We start from the raw sequence: 24662 nt of genomic DNA, 5'->3' as shown, positions 1-24662 counted from the left end.
CTCACTGCCCAGGCATCCTATGCATTCATTAAGGTAGTCCCAAACACATACTGAAATCTAAGACTTTTCAATGAAATAAGACAGTCGTCCAGCTTAGCCCACTAGAAAGGGTAGTCCTTCAAGACAGGAAATGTGTACATTATTTCTTACGTACAGTGCTGTAACAAAAAGGCCTTTATCTCTATTGGCTCAAAAACGTGGTGGGACGGACAATGGGGAAATAATAGCAAAGAACATCTACACACTTACTAAATAATCTATTAAAACCATCCCCATGGATCACCTACCCCATTTGATATTCACAACAACCCATTAATGTAGATATTATTAGCTCATTTTATACACAATTAAGGAATGAGGCTCAGAAAATGTATATAGCTTGTCCAAGGTCACATATCTACCAAATATTGGCTGTAAGCCTAGAACCCAACTTTTCACAGTCCTACTCCAGCATCCTTCCCACTATCTTAGAGTAAGGTGAAATCACGGGACAAATCTCAGAAGGAAACCCAAAGGTAATTATTCAGCCTGGGTCTATAATCTGGTCTATTTTTCCTTATGATGAGATTTTTTAATGAAATTCTTTCTTTTTTTTTTTACCATTCCACAGGCATATTATTTTATTTATTTATTTTTTTTATTTTGGTTTTTCAATTACAGTTGTCCCCTTTTCCCCTAATTTCTCTCCCCCACCCAACCCACCCCCTCTCCCGCAATCATATCCCTCCCCGTTGTCCATGTCCATGAGTCTTTTATACAGGCTCTTTAATTAAACCCTTCCCTTACTTATCCCCCTTCTCTCCCTCTCCCCTCCCCCCTATTGACTGCTATTCTGCTCTTTGTTCTATTTAGTTCCTTTGTTTGTGTTGTTCTTTAGTTTCCTGTATTAGGTGATATCATATGGTATTTTTCTTTCTTTGCCTGGCTTATTTCACTAAGCATAATTCTCTCTAGTTCCATCCATGTTGTTGCAAATGGCAGGAGTTCCTTCTTTCTTTCTGCTACATAGTATTCCATTGTGTAAATGTACCACACTTTTTTGATCCACTCATCTACAGATGGGCACTTAGGTTGTTTCCAGCACTTAGCTATTGTAAACAGTGCTGCAATGAACATAGGGGTGCATAAGTTCTTTTGAATTGGTGTTTCAAGATTCTTCGGGTATAATCCTAGTAGTGGAGTCGCTGGTTCAAAAGGCAGTTCCATTTTTAATCTTTTGAGGTAATTCCATACTGTTCTCCATAGTGGCTGCACCAGTCTGCATTCCCACCAACAGTGCAGTAGGGTTCCCGTTTCTCCACATCCTCACCAGCACTTGTTGCTTGTTGATTTGTTGATGATGGCCATTCTGACTGGTGTAAAATGGTATCTCATTGTGGTTTTTATTAAGATTTTTTAATGAAATTCTTGTGGATTAAACAATATGTACTTAGAATGCTTTTGTTGAATGGAAACCTGAGAAGCAAATGACCATTTCCAAGGTCAAAACTTAATGAGGGAACATCTCAGTGTACAATGGTAAATGAATGGAACGTTTAATTGGTAGTGGTTCTGTTCTTTGATATTAGGAGAAAAATATTTATCTTATTAACCAACTATTCTTTCATGAAAAGGAACTGATGTGGAGTCTGAGAATGCAGCTCTTCACTGAAAGTATCTTAAATACATGCAAAGATCTTAATAAATCTAACTTTCAAGCAAAAAGTAAATCTAAAGCGCAAATACATACCCATGTAACAGCATGTTTTTTTTTCCATTCTTCTGACTAGAAAATTCTCAAAGAACATATTGGGCCCTGGCTGGAGTGGCTCAGTGGAATGAGAGCCAGTTCGATTCCCAGTCAGGGCACATGCCTGGGTTGCGGGCAGGTCCCCAGATGGGGGCATGCAAGAGGCAGCCACACATTGATGTTTCCCTCTCTTTCTCCCTCCCTTCACCCCTCTCAAAAAAATGAATAAATAAAATCTTTAAAAACACAACATATTGGTCCCAACATCCATCTCTGACAATATGGTGAGTTCAGTGTTCACAGCTTCAGTACAACTAATTATCCTAGATTAAAAATAAAAAACAAGTTTTTTAAATAAACTTTACGTTTTAGACAATTTTAGATTTACAGAAAAATTGCAAAGATAGTACAGAGAGTTCCCAGATATACCCCACAACCAGTTTTCCCTATTAGTATTTTACATCTTATGGCACATTTGTCACAGTTTATGAACCAATGTTGACACACCAGTATTAACTGAAGTCCAGACTTTATTCCTATTTCCTTATTTTTAACCTAATGCCCCTTTTCTCTTCCAGGAACCCATCCAGAATACCACCTTGCATTTAGCTGTCATGTCTCCTTAGACTCCTCTTGGTTATGACAGTTTCTTAGACTTTTCTTGTTTTTGATGGATGACTTTGACCGCTCTTAGGAGACAATATCGTCGTCGTCGGCAGCCGTCCGTCTCGAGAGACGACGGTGTAGCTTCTTAAGAGTCTATCTGCACTGCCGAGAATGGCTGTGCAGTCCGACTCGGGAGTGACACGGTATCTGTCTCCTCCCGTGTTGAATCAACATCTTGCGATGACGCTGGAGTGTCCTCTCCAGTGAAGCTGAAGCTACAGAGCCTGGGCAGGGTGATATGGAGGGTCTGCTGTTGCCCATGCAGCAGACCCCCCCTCTCTTCGCAGCTGAAGGGTCCAAGGGAAAGACAAAGTCAATACAGCTTGGCTTCAGGTGCGCCGCAGGAGTTGCCGGTGTTGACTACAACGTCAAACCGCCTTAGGGACTCCGGCTCCGGATTTTCTGTCGGGGTTTACTCCCTTAGCCTTTCCCCTGAAGAGGTATGCCGCAAGGCAGCGGAGGTTTTTTGGAGTCGGAGTTTTCCTTCTCTGATGTGCCCTGACTGGAAGATCGAACCAGCGACACTTAGCTCGCAGGCCGACGCTCAATCCACTGAGCCAAACCAGCCAGGGGTGCTCTTAGGAGAACTGCTCAGGTATTTCGTAGACTCCATTGAGATTTGTCTGTTTTTCTCAAAATTATATAGGGACTATGGGTTTTGCGGAGGAAGATCACAGAAGTAAAGTCTCCTTTTCACCACATCATGTTAAGAGTAACATAACATTGATATAATTATCACTGTTGATGTTCACCTTGATCATTTGGCCAAGGTCATGTTTGTTAGGTTGATCTCTTTGGAAGGATGTCACAATGTACAGCCCACACATAAGGAGTGAAGAATCATGCTTCTGCTCCTTGAGGGAAAAGAACCTACATGAATTATTTAGAATTACCCTGCAGGTAGATTCGTCTATTTCCTCCCATTTGTTTACTGATTCAATCATTTATTTTTATTAGTATGAACTCATGGATGTTTATTTTATACTCTGGCTTACAATACTTTTATAACCCCTAGATTATACATCAATAATTTATATTTCACTATTTATACTTTCATAAACTAATACTTCTTTATATTTTTGCTCCAATTGTTCCAGCTTTGGCCATTAGAAGCTCTTTCACTTGGTTTCTATGTCCATTTGACACACTTTCAACATTATGAGCTGGTTTTTGTTTTTGTAGTTCTTTACTTTCTGGCACTATGAGATAGTGTGCCCTCATATTATATATTTCTTGCCCAAGTCCCAGAATCAGCCATTTCTCGAATGATCCCTGGTTCCTTTATTGGGCAAAGGTATTAGAAACCAAGACCTAAATGTAGGTACAGTAGTCCCTCTCTATATCGTGGTTCACTTATCGTGGCCTCACTGTATCGTGGGATTTTTAAAAATATTATATTTAATTATTTATCATGTATTTTTCACTATATTGTGGGATTTTGTGGTACTGTATACGTATTTATATGCATAGCATTTATGATTTTAATGATTTTTGCCTAAAAATTTTCAAAAAATATATTAAAAAATATAATAAATGATTCTAACATTAAAAGAATATTAAATCAAAATAAAATACTGCACACTGTATAGAGTATGTATTTTTTTTTTTGCAGACAAACACATACATTGTGCTGAAAACGAGATGTACACTCGAGCTCGTTTGTCTACGTGAGTTGTACACGGCACACAATTGGCTGATTGATGGAAGGCGGCCAACCAGAGCTTTGTCTTGTGTGTCCTGGGCGCTGACTGGCTCAGTAACCACAGCATCAGTCTGTCTTCTATCCTGCACTGTGCACATAGGTTCAGCATCTCACCTTGCCCACTTCACTCCTACCTCCAATCACTGTGCGTAGGTTTGCTCTGCGGTGTTATATTTTGTGAAATTTTCCTTAAAGACTGAGTTTATTGTGAGCCCTACGATGCCACCCAAACATTCTGCATCTTCTAAGGATTCTGGCAGCGAACCCAAGCGCCAGAGGAAGATGCTTACTATAAAAGAGAAGGTGGAACTTCTCGACAAGTTGAAGGAAGGGAGAAGCTATGCGTCTTGGCCACCATTACGGGATCAACGAGTCTGTGGTCCACTATATAAAGAAGGATGAGAAGAACATCAGGTCTACAGCATCAGTGACTTAAAACAAAACAGCAAAGAGTGGTTAGTTCCCGCAATAAGATCACTGTGAAGATGGAGTGCATCAGCTGTGTGGATAAAGGATTGCAGAAAAAAGAACATCTCACTGGATACAACACCATCCAGATGAAGGCCAAGCAACTGTATGATCGTTTAGCAGCAAAAAGGGATGATCATGATGGTGATGAGAATGAAGAAGAGGACGATGATGACGACGCTGAAGCAGGACCTTCGAGTGCTTCTCCAACCAGACCAACCCCATTCAGTGCCAGCAAGGGCTGGTTTGACAAATTTCAGAAATGCTTTGGACTCAAGAGTGTTTCTCTGCATGGAGAGGCTGCCTCTGCGGATAAAGCCGAAGCCGAGGAGTACGTGAACAACATGTTCAAAGACATCATCGAGGAAGGAGGCTATAAGCCTGAACAAGTTTTCAACATGGATGAAACAGGCTTATTCTGGAAATGTATGCAGTCTTGCACTTTCATTAGAAAGAAGCAAAAGCCCCTGGTTTCAAGGCCCAAAAAGATAGGGTAACTTTAATCATGTGTGGGAATGCTGTGGGCTTTATGATAAAGCGAGGGCTTATTTACAAGTCCAAGAACCCAAGGGTCCTAAAAAACAAAAAGAAGAATGTGTTGCCTGTGTACTGGATGCACAACCCTAAGCCTTGGGTCATGAAACGCCTCACGAATGACTGGTTTCATCAATGTTTTATCCCAGAGGTTAAGGTTTATCGGGCACAGAAAGGCCTTGATTTCAAAGTGCTTCTGATAATGGGCAATGCTGGGGGTCATGCTGTGGACCTGACGTATGATGGCGTCCAGATAGACTTCTTGCTGCCAAACACCACATTGCTCATTCAGCCAATGGATCAAGGCGTTATTCTCGCTTTTAAGGTGCTCTACACCCGAAACACTGTGCAAAACCTCGTTGAAGCTATGGACTTGGATGTAGACTTCTCACTAAAGGCATACTGGCATGAGTACACAATTGCATCGTGTCTCCAAAATATTCAAAAGGCTGTAAAGGAGATGAAGAGTGAGACTTTGAATGCCAGCTGGAAAAAACTGTAGCCAGAAGTGGTCCATGATGACAAGGGATTCTCTCCTGATGAAATCCGTCACTCTGAGGTGGATAAGGCTGTGAAGCTGGCAAAAATACTGGGAGGAGTGGGCTTCAGTGACATGACTACTGAAGACACAAATACCCTGATCGATGTGCACTCTCAACCGTTGATGGACGAAGACCTGGAGGAGGTGACTAAGTCAGCAAGTGAAGAAGAGGATGAGGAACAAGACGAACAACAGGTTGAAGAAGAGGAGGAGGTTGGCCTAACACTTGATGGTCTTGCAACCATGGTCAGGATGGCCAAAGAACTTCAACGAGTGGCTGAAGAATGGGACCCCCATATGGTTCATTCGTTGCAGTTTGCAAATTCAATCAATGGTGCCATGTCAATTTATAAAAACATTCTCAATCAGAAGAAGAAGCAGCGCCAGCATCTCCCCATAACTATGTTCATCACTTGCGCCTTTAGCAGAAGTAGAAGTTATGGATGAGGCCGAAGATACTACTGCACCACCTGAAGTGCCTGATGAAGTGGTGCCATTAGAAGAGCTGTAATGCTCTTCTTTGCTGTGCAGTACATTCATCTCATCTTCATCACCTTCATTGTCATCAGTCGTCGGCGGCGGCGGCAGCCGTCCGTCTCGAGAGACGATGGTGTAGCTTCTTAAGAGTCTATCTGCACCACCGAGAATGAATGTGCAGTCCGACTCGGGAGTGACACGGTATCTGTCTCCTCCCGTGTTGAATCGACATCTTGCGATGACGCTGGAGTGTCCTCTCCAGTGAAGCTGAAGCTACAGAGCCTGGGCAGGGTGATATGGAGGGTCTGCTGTTGCCCATGTAGCAGACCCCCCCTCTCTTCGCAGCTGAAGGGTCCAAGGGAAAGACGGAGTCAATACAGCTTGGCTTCAAGTGCGCCGCAGGAGTTTCCGGTGTTGACTACAACGTCAAACCGCCTTAGGGACTCCGGCTCCGGATTTTCTGTCGGGGTTTACTCCCTTAGCCTTTCCCCTGAAGAGGTATGCCGCAAGGCAGCGGAGGTTTTTTGGAATCAGAGTTTTCCTTCTCTGATTGTCATCAGTACTGCACAGCTAATTCATCATCTTCATCATTCAAGTTGTAGTATACTTCACTGGTGAGTACCCATATAAAAGTTTACAGTCAGTACTGTATACATATGTTGTTAAAGTTACATAGGTTTAAGAGTGTAGAATATGTTTAAGAATATAAGTAGTGTTTATAAAAGTGTGGAAAAGGTTAATAAGGGACTGGGAACGGTTTATAAGTGTGTGGGAAGTATTTATAATGCTTTAAAATATATAAATACTAAAATAAATGTAAGGTTCCTACTTCATGGATTTTCACCTATGGCAGTGGTGAGGGGGGTGTCTAGAATGTAATACACATGATAAGTGAGGGAATATTGTATACTCATTGCTAATGAAGTGTTATTCCTTGTAGACCCTCTTAGCTGACAGATCATGGAAATATATGTGTATACACTAACTCCTGAATATACACACATCTATAAATACTCCTACATGTAACCTTCCATATCTATATTAAACTAAACATGAGTTCATACTGATGTGCTTGATTATTTTTTTAAAGATTTTATTTACTTTTAGAGAGAGGGAAAGGGAGGGAGAAAGAGGGAGAGAAACAGCAATTTGCAAGAGATACATTAATCAGTTGTCTCTCACACACCCCAACTGGAGACCTGGCCCACAACCCAGGCATGTGCCCTGACCGGAAATCGAACCGGCAACCTTTCAGTTCGCAGGCTAGCACTCAATCCACTAAGCCACACCAGCCAGGGCTGATGTGCTTGATTATTTTCATGCATAGCTGAAGTAATGGGAAATTAAGAGAATTGTATTTTCTGAAGATTGTTTAGCAATCTTCATTCTCTAGCTGTTCTTATAACTAGTTTTCTTATTCTTTTTTAACTTCTCCAATTCTAGAAACTGGCAACAGAGAACCAAATCTAGATACATACTACTCTAACAAATGTTTGAGTGTTGCCAAGTATACAAGCGATGACTTGCCAGCTCTGACAAATCGTTTTATAGCCCCACTACCTACCTTCAAATTCTCTCTGAAATTTCAACTAGCTAAAATGCAGTCATAATTCATTATCTGTTATTATGACTAATAGCACCCCACCCTAAATCTTGATGAAATTATATTTTAATTTTACATTTTGCCCTTCTTTTAAACTAAGATAACAGAATTAGCAATTAGATAAAGATATATAAAAAGACATTCCAAACACCTCCATATGAAGATAATTTACACATAACTCAACATTTGCAACTTAGTAAAGCTAATATAAAACTGAGGTAAATGTTAACTCAATATAGCCAAGATTACAAAAAATCAATGTTAAGATAGTCTTGTCCTATATCTTTTTTTGTACACTCCATCTCCAGGCCTCACACATTAAAAAATTAAAAATCTTTTTGCCTTTCCCTCCACATTCACATAAAATTTGCTTCCCTTTTGTAAAATAGCCCACAGGTAAATGAACACATTGTTTGGAAAATAATGAGCAATTATCTTCTAGAGAAGGAAGTAAAAACAGTTCACCATTCATAGCACACAAGAACGGATCTTCCCCACATGGTCTTTTTGCCAGAGTAAAGTACACAAACCTTAAGGCATTCTGACCTTACTCCAATAAGGAGGTAAAAGGAAAGGGAAGATTCCAAAGCTTTCAAGGTCAAGTCACTTCAGCCAAGATGCACCAAAGTGCACACTGCTTCACTGGAAGAAATAAGAAAGTAAAATATACAGCTACAATCCTTTTAGCTATGCTAGCCACTTCCACTGAAAAGTGGAAAATAAAAAGAGTCTTGGTTTGCGGGCTTTACCCTCAAATAGTGTTTCTTTACTATCTAAACTAAGCCTTCCTACTGTAGAAGATCTTGGAATCAGAATTGAAGAGCTAACTAGGTTTGAAAGAGCATCGTTTCCAACAAGGGAATAAATACCAAGACTCCTGGAGACCAGGGTGGTTAGAGCAGAGCTATTTTTACTGAGACACTGGGGACATGGGAATCTTTAATGCCCTCCTGCCTAAATCCAAAGCATACGTCCCTCTCTCTCCATCTACCAGGAAACTGGAACAAACAGTCTCTGCCTCCTCCAAGCTCGGTGCTCCTCACCCCCATGTGCCATGGTAAGTGGCCCTCACTGCTCTCCATATTCCTGGAGAATGTGACCAGAGGAGGTGGTACCAAGGTGGGAAGACCCCTCCCGGGCCCCCTCACCCACCACCCCCATCACCAGCAGCACATTCAGCCTTAGCCCAAGGACAAGTCAGTTCCTGGAAGCACAGAAAAAGAACTCTCAGAAAAGGTAGAAAGGAAGTCAAATGTCACAAGAGTTTTGCATATGCAGATATGGATCAACCTCTGAGACACTGTTACATTTAAAAAAAATTTTTTTTAATTAAAAAAAGGCAAGGAGTGGAAGAACTGTACACATACATACACCACTTGTGTAAGAAAAGAGACAAAAAGATTCTGTGTGCAAGCGTGCACAGCCTCTCTCTGAAACGGTGCCCCCAGCTGCCAGCGGGGTGGGATTCTGAGCAGCTGGGAAAGAGGGGTGTGGGGAGAAAACTGCTTTTCCTTGCATCCCCTTTTCTGCCTTGTGATTTCAATACTAAGTACATAGCCACCTAGTCAGAAAACTAATTTTTAAACTGTTATCTATACAAAATAAAAAAAAATAATAATTTTTAAATTAAAATAAATATTTTAAATAAATAAAATACAAACAAAAACAGAGCAAAAATAGTGCCGGGGATGGGGGGGAAGTCTTTGAAAAAAAGATGTCTCAATCCAGTGACACTCACAGTTAAACCACTTCGTGAAATTTCACAAAGTGACTTCTGAATTTAGCAACTTCCTGTAGGCCTTAGCAACCTTTTGCTGTATACCTTTGTTGATTCTGTTTCAAATTGGAGATATAGAATTATGAATCAGACAAAAGGGAGCCATATGGGGTGAGGAAACAAACCAGCCTTTTCCAACGACTTGTTTGAAATAAGAATTTATAATCACCTGAATAAAAACCTTTACAAATGTCCCCTTGCTCTTTCTCAACTTAGACTAGAACCTGAACTCCTGTTGTTATTTTGGTAAATAAACCTGAGAATGGAATATCGGTAGTAGTGTGATGGTTGGGAAATCCCCAGCACTGTCAGCCCAATATCTTAAATTAACATTTATAAGCACTTTAATGCTATTGTGAACTTTCAAAACCATTACTGCAAATCATATCAGTACTCGTAATGCATAAAAGACTAACCACTGATAACCTTAAAAAGTTACAGCAGAATGCCACCATTACAAAGAAGTCAGTAAATGATTGACTGAGTGCATAGTTTTTGGATAAAAAACACATTACAAATGGGTTAATGAGTTCACCTTGTGGCAGGTGGTCACATTTCTCCAGGCCGAAGGGATGGTGGTAAAGGGCGTGTTTGACCAGAATTAACTACTTGAAGTTACTTTTCTCACTGATGCCTCTCCATACTCATGCTGTCCTGAAAAACCACTGGCAACTGTCACTAATAAGACTGCATCGAGTTTTCCCCTTTATCTTGTTTACTGAAAGGCTTGACTTACTTAAAATAGAAAGCGTCTCAAAAGCACACAACAAGACTCTGTTAGTAAATTACATATCTGATTTCTTTTCACAAGTTGCTCCTACAAAAGCTATTTCTAGATTGTAGTTCCTTAGACATAATCTTTTTGTGAAACTTTTCTTTATAAGTGAACTTTTGGCACCTTTTATACATGGGACTTGACGTTCAACTGCTAAAGATAACTTCTACATGTTGTTCACACAAACCTGATAATTGGTACAAAAATGATATTAATATTTGCATATGTAATTGCATGTGATATGGGAATGGAGTATTTAATATTTAAAGAACCCAGGATTAACTTTTACCTATCAGAAATTGGGCCATGATTTAACTTTCAAATCAAAAATTAGGACTATTCAATCTTAAATGTGGATTCCAAACAGGCGTAACCAGTTGGTAAAAATAACTGGCTCCCAGTTTTATCTTAACTTAGCCATTCATTCCAATGCAAGAATGTAAATAAAATTCTATTTCAATCCAACAAACATTAATTTAGTTCCTGCTTTGTACCAAACATACCGAGAGGACTAAAATTCATCACCTACAAAGAATGTTCATCTTTATTCCAGTCTCAGCGCTTTTGTTCAAACAGTTTCTTCTTCCTAGAATATTTTGCATCTCCTACCTGGCCCTACTCCAGCATCTTCACCTTCTCCTTGTCCTTCAAAAGCAGAATCTCCCAGGAAGTCCTCCCAGCACCCTCTAAGGACAGGCCCACAGGTTCTGAGGCCCTGTGTGCTTGGGCAATGGCGTCTGCACACATCCCCTGGAGCATCAAGTACATGTATTGCCAGGTATACAGGTAAGACAGTAGTAACAAGTACTTACAGGTTTGTCTCCCAGAAGGCGCAGGTCCTCATTAATCTCTATATCCCCATTCTAGCCCAGTATTTGGCATACAGTGCTCAATAAGCAAATACAGTCCTGTGCCACTTACCAACAGGCATCCATTCCGAGAAACGCATTGTTAGGTGATTTTGTTGTTGTGTGAACATCAGAGACTACACTTACACAAACCTAGATGGTACAGCCTACTACTCACTAAGACTATATAATATAGCCTGTTACTCCTAGGCTATAAGACTATATAGCACGTTATTGTACAAAACAAAATGAGATTAAATCAAGCACAAGAATAGAATGTTATGGTACAAAACAACACGAGATTAAATCAAGCACAAGAAAAATGATGCAATCAAGAGATGCAATCAACACAAGATGTATGAGGCACACTGTTCCACAGCAAACATTTTCAAAAATTTTTAATCCTCACCCGAGGATGAGTTGCTTTCTTCAAATTGATTTTAGAGAGAGAGGAACGGAGAGAGCGTGAGAGAGAAAGAAACATTGATTGGTTGTCTCCTGTATGTACCCCAACCAGGGATCGAACCCACCACCTAGGTATGTACTCAGACTGGGAATCACACCTGCAACCCTTTGGTCCACAGGATGATGCTCCGAACAACTGAGTCACCTAGCCAGGGCAGCAAACTTTTTTTACAAGCAGAAAGAGTGCACTCTAAATAATGACAAAAAGTACGGTGTAGGAAATACATAAACCAGTAACACAGTAGTTTATTATCATTATCAAGTAGTTTGTACTAGACATGATTGCAAGTACTGTACTTTTATACAACTGATAGTGCATCACCACAAATGCGTGAGGAATGCTTCCCACTATGACGCTGCAATTGCTACAAAGTCACTAGATGATAAGAATTTTTCAGTTTTATTATTATCTTATGAGACCATGGTGATTGACTGAAAAGTCATGTGACACATGGTTGTGGATGAGATAACATATGCAGAGCAGCCAGCTGGGTGCCTGACAGTATAAACATTCAATGCATAGAAGTTCGGGTGTCCTTAGCCAGAGAGGTCAACTGAGGTCAAGTTGTGAAGAACAAACAGGGAAGCTCCAGCTCCAGGGCCCACCAGGCTTCTCCTTGAAATGCCAGAAGGTACATGGCCACACCTCCTCGCTATCTGCCTTCCTTTCAATTACTGTCAAAGCAAGGCACCAGATTGTGACACCAGCCAGGCTGGACTCCCCCTTGACCCCCTACCAGGGAGACAGCTCATCCTCCTGTGTGCAGGGCTGGACTAAAGGACAATTCCCAACTCCACCAACCCTACCTTTTAATTCTGTGGAGTTGGGGGTGTGTACCTCACAGTATTACCCTTTGATGTCCCTGGGCTGGTTCTGCAAGCTGCCCTCCACCACCCAATGGCAGTCTCTTCAGAACCACAGGACCTTTCCACCACAGCTGCAGGTGGCTCCAGAAGAGATCGAAATGCTCAGGGTCAGTCAACAGCCTTATCAGATCTCTGGGACCCCAGAGGCAGCACCCCTACCTGCCTAGAACCCTCCCACTCATCCCAGACCCTCTGCCCAGCCAGCAAGTTTCACTTCTCAACTTGAAGCCATGGGCTGCTCCCGACTTCCTACTCTTCCTCCTCCTCCTCCCCAGTGACTCATCTTTCCACTGGACCTCCCTCCTTCCTTCCCACTGCTGACCTCCTTCCCTTAGGGTTCCCTCTGCTCCATCCAAAGCTCTCTCCTTTCACTCTCAGCCTAACAAGAGAATCATCAGCCTCCAGGCATTTTCGTTCTCATTCTATTACTACAATGGGGGTGGGGGTGGGGCGGGGAGTGGTGCAAGAAGGGAAAGAAAATCACTGCTTTGGACCATTTTTCTTCTACCATCCATATACAGAACCTTTCCTCCCTTCAAACTCTACCCAGACTCCTTACAGTAAATGAGCTGCTGCCTGCAGAGCAGCTGGCTGAGTGTCTGTCTGATAGCAGAGCAGGTCCTGCCCTCTCTGGTCCTTTTTCACTCTGTCAGACTCTAACCAACCTCCACCATCCTGGAGAGCTGGGCTCCTCCGTTTTCTTTTTCTCCACCTCACCTTCCCGAATTCAACTGAGACAACCCGTCACATCCCCATTTCCTGGGCTAAACCAAACTGACTTGTACCCCAACCCACAGGTACACACCCTGACTTTAACCATGGCCCAGAAAGCTTTACTGGGAAGCTTCACCGGCAACATCCCAGCCTCCAGCTCTCTCACATCCCCGCACCTGCTCCTCTGGATAGTTCTCTTTACACTTTCATCACTTCCAACTCTTTGTCAGTACCTTTCAATTCCCTTACTTGTTAACTTTCCAACAGCTTCTTCTGGAAATATCCAAATGTCTGTATTACTTTTGCTCCTGAAAGAAGCTGCTGAACAAGAAAGGTCACATATTGACACAAATTCGTGCCTCTAAAAATCTATGATTTTCAGTGGGCTAATTACACTCAGCCACCCATTAAATTGCCTCTGGTCACTTGTATCTCCTCTCCCATAAAGACTACTCTAAATCTTCACTCACCCTCAAAACCCCTGCTCCTCCTCATCCCTGCATCCTTGAGCCACCAAGTCACAAAATAAAAATCCTTGCACAACCTAAACCCTGCAACACCTTCCCTTTAGAAGAGTGGCTCTAAACTTCAGCTGGCATGAGACTTACCCGGGACGCCCCTCCACCCAGATTTCGGATTCATTAGGTCTGGAAAAGATCCCCAAAACACACATGGCAACAGATTCTGATGAATAATAGTCCATGCACCAAATTTTGAAAAAAAATTAGTCTATCGCAGTGGTCGGCAAACTCTGGTCCTGGGGCCAAATCCAACCAGCTGCCTGTTTTTGTGTGGCCTGCATGCTAAAAATGTTTTATATTTTTAAAGTTTAAATAAAACAAATGAAACAAATTCCATGACACCTGAAAATGGTATGAAATCCAAATTTCAGTGTCCATACGTAGTTCTTTGAGAACACCGCCATGCCCAATTATTTACATCTTATGTATGGTTGCTTTCATTATACAATGGCAGAGCTGAGTAGTTGTGACTAAAACTGCACGGCCTGCAAAGTCAAAAATGTTTACTGTCTAGCCCTTTATTAAAACGTTTGCCAGGACTTCCAGTCAACATGACAGCATAGGCAGACATGGCTCACCTCTTCCTACAAGCACATCAAAATTACAGCTAAAATATAGAACAACCATCACTCAGAACTATCAGAAATCAAGTTGAATGGAAATCTGACAAGTAAGGAATTAAAGAAACCAAATCCAACCAGACTGATAGGAGGGGCGGAGATGCAGAACAGGCTGATCCCTCATCTAGATGTGATGGATAAAAATTCGGGAGGGATATCTCAGGAGCGAGGAGTCCCAGCCCCACACCAAGTCCCCCAGCCCAGTGTTCCAGTGCCAGGAAGATAAATCCCCACAACTTCTGGCTGCAAAAAACGGTGGGGATGGAGTCAGTGAAAGAAACTGCTGGAGCCCCAAGCAGTTCCTCTTAAAGAACCTGCACATGGACTCATGGACTCAGTCTCACTCCCTCTGAGCTCCAGCACCAGGTGGCAGCTTGAAGGATACACATGGCATACTGGGAGAGGCTGAAGTGTCTGGCATCAGGATGAGCAGAGGCCATTGTCCCTTTTCTAAGCCATACCCCTGCAAAGCCACAGAGCCAGCAGGATGGTGCCATATCTGAGTCTCCATCAACCTCCCTAACACTGTTTGACCCGCCTTGGAGATCCCCAGAGACTCTGCCCCACCCAGCTTACAGGCCCGCCCACCCAAGGTGCTTTTCCATATGAATGGCTGTTCTCGGCTCACGCTTCACAACTTCCTAAATCCTATCAAATAAGCAACAGCTGGCCTCAATGAGCCCCTGGCCTGGCACTACCAGCAGCTAGGCTAGATTCGCAGCTTGGCTCCACCTGGGAATCTCCAAGCCCAGCACAAATAGCAGCCATCTCCGATTGCTTTATAGCTCAGGCAGGGTGGCCCCAGGCAAAACACAGGTGGGGGCTGACCTTGGCGTACATCACCTGAGAAGCCCCAGGGCCAGCACACCCAGTGGACAGCTATAGACTACACTGGAGCACCATCATCCTGCTCCTGCACAGCTGATCCTCCCCAGAGAGCAGAGGTTGGTGGACAGTGGTGACAGCCAATCCTTGTGACTGGCCTGGGTAAATCCCTCCCATTGATCTGCCAACAGCAAACAAGGCTCAACTACAAGAAGAGGGTGTACTGAGCCACACGAGGGGTGCACCTTGAGCACCCAGCTTGGGTGATAGGAGAGGCTGTGCCACTGGACCCTACTGGACACCTACTACATTAGGCCACACTACCAAGACATGGAGTCAAAACAGCTTTACATAATACATAGGAATAAACACAGGGAGGCTGCCAAAACAAGGAGACAAAGAAACATGGCCCAAATGAAAAACAGTCCAAACTCCAGAAAAAGAGATAAATGAAATGGAGATAAGCAATATATCAGATGCAGGGTTCAAATCACTGGTTATAAGGATGCTAAAGGAACTCAGTAAGGATCTCATAAAAAAGATCCAGTCAGAAATAAAGGATACAATAATTGAAATGAAGAACAATTTACAGGGGAACAACAGCAGAATGGATGAAGACGAGAATCAAATCAATGATTTGGAACATAAGGAAACAAACAAACAAACAAAAAACAATAAGAACAACAAAAAGAAAAAAGAATCCAAAAAAAATGAGGACCATATAAGCAATATCTGGGACAACTTTAAGAGGTCCAACATTCGCATTATAGGGGTGCCAGAAGGAGAAGAGAAAGAGCAAGAAATTGTAAATCTATTTGAAAAAATAGTGAAAGAAAAGTTCCCTAATTTTGTGAAGGAAATATACATGCAAGTCCAGGAAGCACAGAGAGTCCCAAATAAGTTGGACCCAAAGAGGACCACACCAAGACATATCATAATTAAAATGCCAAAGGTTAAAGATAAAGAGAGAATCTTAACAGCAGCAAGAGAAAAGCAGAGAGTTACCTACAGGGAAGTTCCCATAAGACTGTGAACTGATTTCTCAAAAGAAAATTTGCAGGCTATAAGGAACTGGCAAGAAATACTCAAGGTCATGAAGAGCAGGGACCTACAGCCAAGACTGCTCTACCCAGCAAAGTTATCATTTAGAATCGAAGGACAGATAAAGAGCTTTCCAGACAGGAATAAAGTAAAGGAGTTAATCATCACCAAACCATTACTATATGAAATGTTAAAGCGATTTATTTAAGAAATAGAAGAACATCAAAACTATGAACAATAAAATAGCAAAAATACATTTGTTATTGAATCTAAAAAACATACTAAGCAAACAAGAAGAACAGAGACAGAATCATGGATACAGAGAGCGTTTTGATGGTTGCCAGATGGAAGCAGGATAGGGGAGAATGTGTGAAGAGGTGAAGGGATTAAGAAGTACAAATAGGTAGTTACAGAATAGCCATGGGGATGTAAAGTACACTACAGGAAATAGAGTAGTCAAAGAACTTATATGCATAACCCATGGACATGAACAATGGTGGGGGATTGCCTGAGGGAGTGGGGAGTGCTGTGTGGAGGGGGCAAAGGGGAAAAAATCAGGGAATGGTAATAGCATAATCAATAAAATATAATTTTAAAAAAGTTTGCCAACCCCTGGTCTGCAGGATAAAGTGTAAACACGTCACTAGAGCATTCAGCTTCCTGGTAATGTGACTCCTGCTTACTTCTCCAACCTAGAGTCCTGTAGCCCAGCAGTCCCCAACCTTTTTGGCACTAGGGATCGGTACTGGTTTTTCCAGGGACAGATCGGGGGAGGATTGCATAGGGACAGGAAGTTGAGCTCCAAGGTGGAGGGGGTGATCAGGATGCGGAGTTCAAGTGAGCTTTGCTTGTGGTACCCATCTGTGGCCGGGGGGTTGGGGGCCCCTTCTGTAACCCACACAACTGCAGCCTACCCTCCACTTCAGTGGACTCTCAGTTCCTTGAATGAAGCACACAGTTTCACACTCCATACCTCTGCATGTGCTGTCCTCTCTCACCAGTTTGCCTGACAAATTCTTCTTCACCCTTCAAGACCCAAGTGCTGCTCCTCCTCACCTGAGAGGTGCTCTCCGATGAGCGTGCTGCATCTCTTTCACCTGTGCTTGATTAATTTGTATCCCAGTTACCCATCTATAACAATGGTTCTCAAACTTCCAGGACATTGTTAAATCACCTGCAGCTGGTCCCATCTCCAGAGCAGCAGATGGGGCACCAGGCACAGAATGTATTGGGTTGGCTGAAACGTCTGTACGGTTCTTCCGTAAAATAAAAGACACCTTTTTCATTTTCACCTATAACTTTATTGATTTAGATATTTTGAGTATGTCGGCTATCTCCCACTATTGGCTTCTAATAGGTAGAGGCCAGGGGTGCTGCTAAACCTCTTCCAATGCATAAGACAGCCCCACTGCAAAGAATTATTTAGTCAAAACACCAGTCGTACCAAGAAACTTCGCAAACCACTTCTGACACATTCAATCAGTCACAGAGCCTTTTCCATACACTGCACAAACCTTTTTGTTTTTTTTTTTTGCATTTCAGTTATGTTTTTACCTTTCTTGAAATAATGAAGCATAATATGCTGAAAATGTGTATTTCCTTCCATCTTTAATATTAAAATGGCTGCACAAAAATTCACCAATTTTTATAAGTTTTTTTACAATGCACATATGACAGCTGTCACGATACAATTTAACAAAATTCTTTCAAATGAAACTAAAGACAGCTAAGCACTACTGGAGCCATCGCATGGGAAAAACTAAACTTTTTGGCCAACCCAATACATTTCTAACAAGTTTTCAGGCTGATGCTGCTGGACTGTTGAAGTCAGAAACCCAAGGGTACAGCCTAGAGGCAGTGTCATTTGGGGAGGGGGAGAAATTAAGTGCAGAATCCTTCCTCCCACAAAAGCCAATCTACTGTCCACTTTAAAAACAAGGCTCTATATAATGAAGTTTGATAATGGATATCAGTAACATTGGCATATATTGTTCCTAATGATAAATATTGAGAAATAAGCCTCCTATTTCCTTGGAATACAAGAAGGGATAAAACCTCCACCTCAGAGAGACTTTAAATTAGTTTGAAATTCAGCATATAAACCCAGCAAGATAACTAACGACATAAGGCAACATTTATTAAATGTCCAATGTAAACCATGCCAAAAGTAAACAGTAAGTCTATAGGCATCCGATGTGTCCTATGGCTTTCCCTTCTCTGTTCCACCAGAGTTCCACTACAACCTCTGTCAGCACCTGCACGGCTCTGTGAGTACACCATGCTTGTGTACTTCCATGGGTCCTTTGTCTCCTCTATTGACGTATAAGCTCTTCCAGACAGGAAAGATCTTGACTTTTTTTTTTCCCTTGGATTCTACAACCTAGCCAGGTACCTGGCACTAATAACATTAAATAAATATTTAATTGATTTAATAATGACTATGGAATGTGAGCTGAGCTTTTAAGGAAGGGCAAAACTTAGATAAGAAAAGAATTGAAGGTTGGGCTTTCCAAGAATGGGCAAGGGAACCAATGGGGTGACTAAAGGTTCCAGGCAGGTAAAGAAACCTGTGGTCACAGCCACCACCACCCCCTCCAGCCCACGGAGGAAATAATCAAGGACCTGCTGGTATCGCCATCAGTTAAGAGTATTAGGTTTTCAGAGCTGGCCCTAAAACTTTGCTGTATTAATCTCAGTATCATTTCCTGGATTCTTTGTCCTGGTCTATTTTCCCCATTCCCATTTTCCCGCTGATTAAATTAGCAAGGGAAATTTAATGCTGAATTGATACTTCATGCAAACACAACACTTGGGGGTGCCAGTCAATAAAAATAGCCTTGGCACCCTGAGTTCTCCCCCACCAAAGTGACACTTCTTCAAATCTAGGAAACAGTTTCAGCTTTCACAGCTCCTAATAAAACCAAGCACTACACAAATTTGTAAGGTCAGTATCTCGTCCATCCTGGTAGCTGAGTCAATCTTGCAAACTTAGAAGGCTTTGGTTAAAGTCAGATCATGTCACACTCCACAACCAAAACAAAGTGGACAGGACATGAGCAGATGATTTATTTTTTAATTTTTAAAAAATTTTTATATATTGATTTGAGAAAGAGAGGGGGGGGGAGAGAGAGAGAGAGAGAAAGAGAAAGAGAAACATTGATTTGTTGTTCCACTTATTTATGCATTCATTGGTTAATTTTTGTATATGCGCTGACTGGGGACCGAATCCATAACCTTGGCATATACAACCTTGGCCTATGAGGACGACACTCTAACCAACTAAGCTACCTGGCCAGGGTGACATGAGCAGATAATTTAAACAAGAAATAAAACAGAACACTCGTCCTCCACTCTTTGATTCCCCCTAAATGGGAAAGAAAAGTTCTTATCTAACCTATCTTGAGTCAGTGAAGCTTTATATCTGAACAATCCTACTAATCGCCAGAGCTCCGTATCTGCTGGACAGACAAGTCCTCACTATTTAGAAACGCAACTCTCAATAAACTCATCTGCGAGGTATCTCTGGAAGCCCTAAGTCATCACTCATTTCCTGTGCTCTGTCTAAAGCACTGCCCTCTACTTGTTTCAAATTAGATAAGATGATTTTACATTTAACATCTTCAAGAGGATATCAGACTATTAGTAAACGTCCCTGGAAACCTAAACCATAGATTTTTTTCCCTCGGTATGGTCACAAGTGCACACAGGCTTCCCCTGGGAGTTAACAGAGCAGGTAAACGGAAGCATCAGAAAAATAATAAGTTTTTCACTCACATAGTAGAATGCTCAACAGATATTTCAGTTTTTGCAAATAATCAACTACTTGACACAGGAACATCCAAAGCCAAAGAAGTTCTCAGAAGTGCAGTCAATTCAGAAATTATGAAGCCACATGTGTAATGGGAAGGCATTCATTGGGAAAAAAAAATTCAGTGTTTTCATGTGGCATATGAAGAACAATTTGGGTAACTTTAGGTATATATTTTATTATTTTCTTAGCATATCGCAAACCAATAAAAGTCACTCTTTAATGGGACAGGAGCAAACATTTATCAAAGACTGTGCTCTTGAATTGCCCTCCAGATCAGGCTCTCCCTGTCTCTGCCCCATTCTGCGCCCGGGGAGGGACCCCTGCAGATGCAGCCACCTTGGGGTACAGAGATGGAAGGGGGAGAAGGGCTAAGGTTTTCGATCTGCTTCCCCACCCCATCCTGGCAGGGGTCGGGTGCGGCTTTCCCTGGGCAGTGACAGCAGGACTTCCTTCCCTTTCCCCTTCAGCTCCTAGGTCTTGGTACCTGGACATCCTTATTCAGTTTCCCTAATGCTGCCTACACGCTCTAAGTAATTCATTTAAGTTTCTCCATTGCAACCCATTGAGTTGAATTTTGCTTCCTGCCAGGACCCTGTCTGATACAAGGCCTTTCCAGTGTAGGACATTTTATATCTATAGAAAATTTCTCAGCTTCAAAATATAGGTCTTATTGACCTGTCCCATTTTACACATGAGGATGCTGAGGCCCTGAGATGTGGTCACACAGGAAGAGTGCTGACAGAGCAGGAATTACACACAGGTCAGTCTGACATTTAAGATCTTTAAAAAGCCCTAGAAAGTGTGAGGGAGGAAGACATCAAGAAACTCTCAAGCCACTATATATCCTCAAATCACATTGTTTATGATTTGGGATTTGTCCCTCGGTCAAAAATAAGCTGGCTGGGGCATTGCTTCTCCCACCAAAAGTCATTCCAATTTGACCCTGCTGGAAGGAGGAGGGGCTGTCCTGAGATCCAAGAGATCACAGGTGCTCCTTCCTTGCCCACCACTGCCCACATTCTTCCTTCACTCATTCCAGAAATCCTTAAACATCCCTTAACATTGTAAGGCCTGTCTATTCTTTTCTTGTAAGTTAAAAACAGGGTTCCTTTGACAGAAATCTAGGAAATTTGGAGATGGGGATGGATGCAGTTAAAAAGCACTTAATAACGTCACACTGGCACCACCCAGTCATAACTCGCCAGGTTCCATTAACAACAATCTCTTTCCACATTCAAGGCCTCACTGGATTCCTCTCTCTAGCTGTGAGAATAGCTTAAAACAGAAAATGCAATTAAAATAAATTCTGATGGCGGGAGCAGGGAAGTACAAAACAAACTCCTCTTAAGGAAATTCAGCTATCAGTTATATTCATTTCAGGGCTAAGGACTGCTGTTATTTCTGCCTTTGCCTAGGTATCTAGGTCTCTCCCACCCTCAGTACACACAGAAGAGTAATTTACAAAAGCACGAGTTAGGATTTGATACCTTCTGCAAGTTCTTAAGTCACTGGATTTTGCAACTGATAAGAAAGCAATGGTGAGATCAGGTAGGGTTCTGAATCAGATCCTCGGAGGAAACCAGGTAGAAGATGGCTCAAAAATAGTATCTGGGTAAGGCAACCAGCCAGCTCTCACTTCCTCATTGCTGAAAGAATGTGAGTGGAAAGGGCAGCAGGTGTGCTCTTGTTTAAGGAAAAAAAGATCACTAGAAAAGGCAGAGGAAGAAACCTGGGCAAATTCTCAGCAGGGAACAAAACAGGCAGGAGTGCAGTGGGCCCTCCTCCAGCAGCGGCAACCAATTCCATTTATGTAAATCAACAAACATTGGTTGACTCAATACTAAACCCACGGTGGATGTAGCCTGTAGCACCTAAAGCAGACATGAAAATGAGTAAAACAACCTCAACCCTCAGGAAGATTTCCTCTCAGGAATTACTGTTCTTTATTGCCATTTTCCATTTTAATGGTAGCAGACAATCTGAGACAGTCCAAATAACTTCAACAGTGCTCCCTCTTCTCCCACTAACCTGTCCTACTTGGGAGCCCTGGGGAAACCAGTGTCCTGTGTCCCTCCTCTCTCTTGGATGTTCATCACCCGTGGTAAAAAATAACTGTCATCCTGATTTGACAAGTCTCACTGCTGAAGTTTAAAACCCAGGTCTCTCATTCCAAAGCTACAGGCTATAACCTCTAAATTAACCAAGTGTCATTTTTATGTAGGGCCATCTACATAAAAATAATGACTTGACTCCACGGGTGGAAGAAACAACTAATTCATCTATCATAAAACTTAGAACTTGGTAACAGGAAACAAGGCAACCTAAAACTTTTTATTAAAAAATACCGTTCTTCCAAATCTGTCGTGCAGGGTACGTCGATGTTTCTCACACTTACAGGAGAAAAACAAACTCAGAAAAATGCCCACCTGTCTAGTTTGTAGCAGTAAAATCTGCTATGGGGCGGGGACCCAGGGAGCTAACATTTCCCCCATGGACTCCAAGCCCGCACTGGCTCGGGGAGGGGTCGTGCGCCCCGCGCCGCACTCACCTGGTCCAGCGGGATGCCCAGCAGCTGGCTGAGCGGGTGCAGGCAGGTGGAGCCCGTGGTGCGGTACGAGAGGCTGGACGGCGGCTCGGCTGCCATCCCGCATCTTCGGGAGGCGGCTGCCCCAGCCCCGGCACACGCCAGCCTACTGCACGTCCTCCCGCCCCAGTGCTCGTGGGGGGCCACCCAAGGGGCAAGTGACCGCCTCGCTCGCGGGGACCTAGCGGTGAGGCCGAGGGACGCGACCCGACGCCAACTCCCCGGGTGCAAACTTAGCGTTGGCGCTGCGGCCAGGGCGCCGTAAGAGGGCCGCGCCGAGCGCGCAGCTTCCCGCTCCCGCCTCTCGGCGCTCATTGGTCTGGCAGCGGGGACGGCCCGGGAGGAGGGAGGGAGGCAGGAAAAGTGAGGACGCGGAGCCCGGCCCCGAGCGCCGCCCGGCCCGCCCAGCCTAGCTTGGACCCAGGCCGCCGGGAGTGGAAAAGCGATGCCCGCGGGCGCGCTGCTGGCGCTGGGCCCCAGGAGCGGGAGGCGCCTCTCCCCTTCTTCCGTGCTCGCTGTCCCATCTCCCCGCAAAACGTCAAGACCTCCAACCACAGCACCCAGATGGACACCTTCCACTGCGGCTAGCCCCCTGCCTCACCCTATTTACGCACATACCCTGCTCCCCGTTCCATCGCCGGCTAAGATTTTCTGCGCTTTCCTATCGAGCTTTCTCCCTTATTGCAACGGGTTAATATGCCAGTGGCTGGAGTCCAAGGAGACCCCGTGCTGCTAGACAGCGCCTCAGCACCCAGACTCGCCCTCTTTCTTGAGTTTCATCACCAACAAACCTCACTGAACTTTAAGTGCCAGACCAGAGTTTCTCAACCTATGTCCCCTGTCGAGGAGCAAAAGCAATCCCTACAGCCACTCCTTGTCTCCGTAGGCATTTTATAGGGGGCCACCACTACCAGATGACAATCTCACCACACACACACACACACACACACACAGGCATGTGCTTGAAAATTAACTGTACTACATAGGCTTGTTAGATATCACACAGGTCTAAAAATTGACCATAATTGAAGCAATGTTCCTCTTATCTTGAGCAAGTGAAGTGTTTGAGGAAGAAGGGGCTTGAAAGCATTGTTTAAAAAAAATCAACACAGATATAAATTGCCACATAAGGAAAGTTCTACTGATACTGTAGTACAATTAATATTAAAAGAACTATTAGATGACACAGTGTCAAGAGAATAGATCAGTTACGCTGTAGATGATTTAAATAGGCTTCTGGAGAACTGGATAAGATTCTGACATTTATAAGAGCTGCACCATGAACATATGGCCCCCTTTTCCTTCCTCTTTATCCCTGTTTCCATCCTCTGTCAATTGCAGATTCATCATATTAATTATTATATGCTAGATATAACTATAAAAGTTGTTTTATTTATCAGTGACAATCAATCATCCATGTGGTAGTTATAATCTCTACAGATAAGACAACTGGAACTTTTAGAGCTTAAGAACTTGGTTTTACCTAGGGAGGTTCAGTAAAACACGTCTGTGTGATTCCAGAGCCTGGACTCTGAGTCATTATGATGCTTTGCCTCCTCTAAAATAAAGTATTGCTCTCTTTATCAAGAGGCCCACCCACATAGCTGACACAGGCCTGTCATTGCTGTGAAGAGGCATTATATTCACTGTTCAAAATGAGGTGGCAGCATGATGCTAGAGGCACTCTGTCTCACCTCTTTTCTGTCTGCAGTAGAATGAGACTTGATATCAAAGTCAGGGTTTTAATCTCCAAAGATTAAAACCATGCTCAGAATGTGAAGTCATCCAGGAGATCCAGTGCTCATTCTGATGACTAGCCTAAAATTAAAGGCCAAACAAAAGGACCTGAAAGAGCTTCTGGCATGTTTCAGGAAGGCAACATGATACTATGGACTGATAAACACTCAACACCAGTCACATGCCAGTTCAGGCCCTAATAGATTACTCAAACTACAAAACTAAATTAAAACAGTCCTCAAAGTTTTCAAAGGTAGAACCCCTCAAGAAGATAAAGTCTAATGACACAATCACTCTAGATTCAACCAAAAGTAATCACTACAGAACCAAATTAAAACCATCAACAATGATATGACC

At 42.9% G+C, this 24662-nt stretch overlaps 1 protein-coding gene across 2 annotated transcripts in view; it reads right to left on the bottom strand.

Moving 5' to 3' along the window:
* Positions 1–22830, bottom strand: part of MBOAT1 (membrane bound glycerophospholipid O-acyltransferase 1) — a 124091-nt gene extending 101261 nt beyond the window's left edge. For both annotated transcript variants that reach the window (XM_090269769.1, XM_090269771.1), the window contains exon 1: positions 22533–22830. In XM_090269769.1, coding sequence (XP_090125895.1) covers positions 22533–22628 — 96 coding nt within the window. In that variant the 5' untranslated portion in view covers positions 22629–22830. The remainder of the gene's footprint in view (positions 1–22532) is intronic.
* Between the last annotated feature and the right edge of the window lie 1832 nt (positions 22831–24662).

Source organism: Furipterus horrens, unplaced genomic scaffold (assembly GCF_987537825.1).
Source record: "Furipterus horrens unplaced genomic scaffold, mFurHor1.1.pri manual_scaffold_3, whole genome shotgun sequence".
Taxonomy (NCBI): Eukaryota; Metazoa; Chordata; class Mammalia; order Chiroptera; family Furipteridae; genus Furipterus; species Furipterus horrens.
The sequence above is the reverse complement of the archived record's forward strand: the minus strand, read 5'-3'. Positions and strand labels throughout refer to the sequence as shown.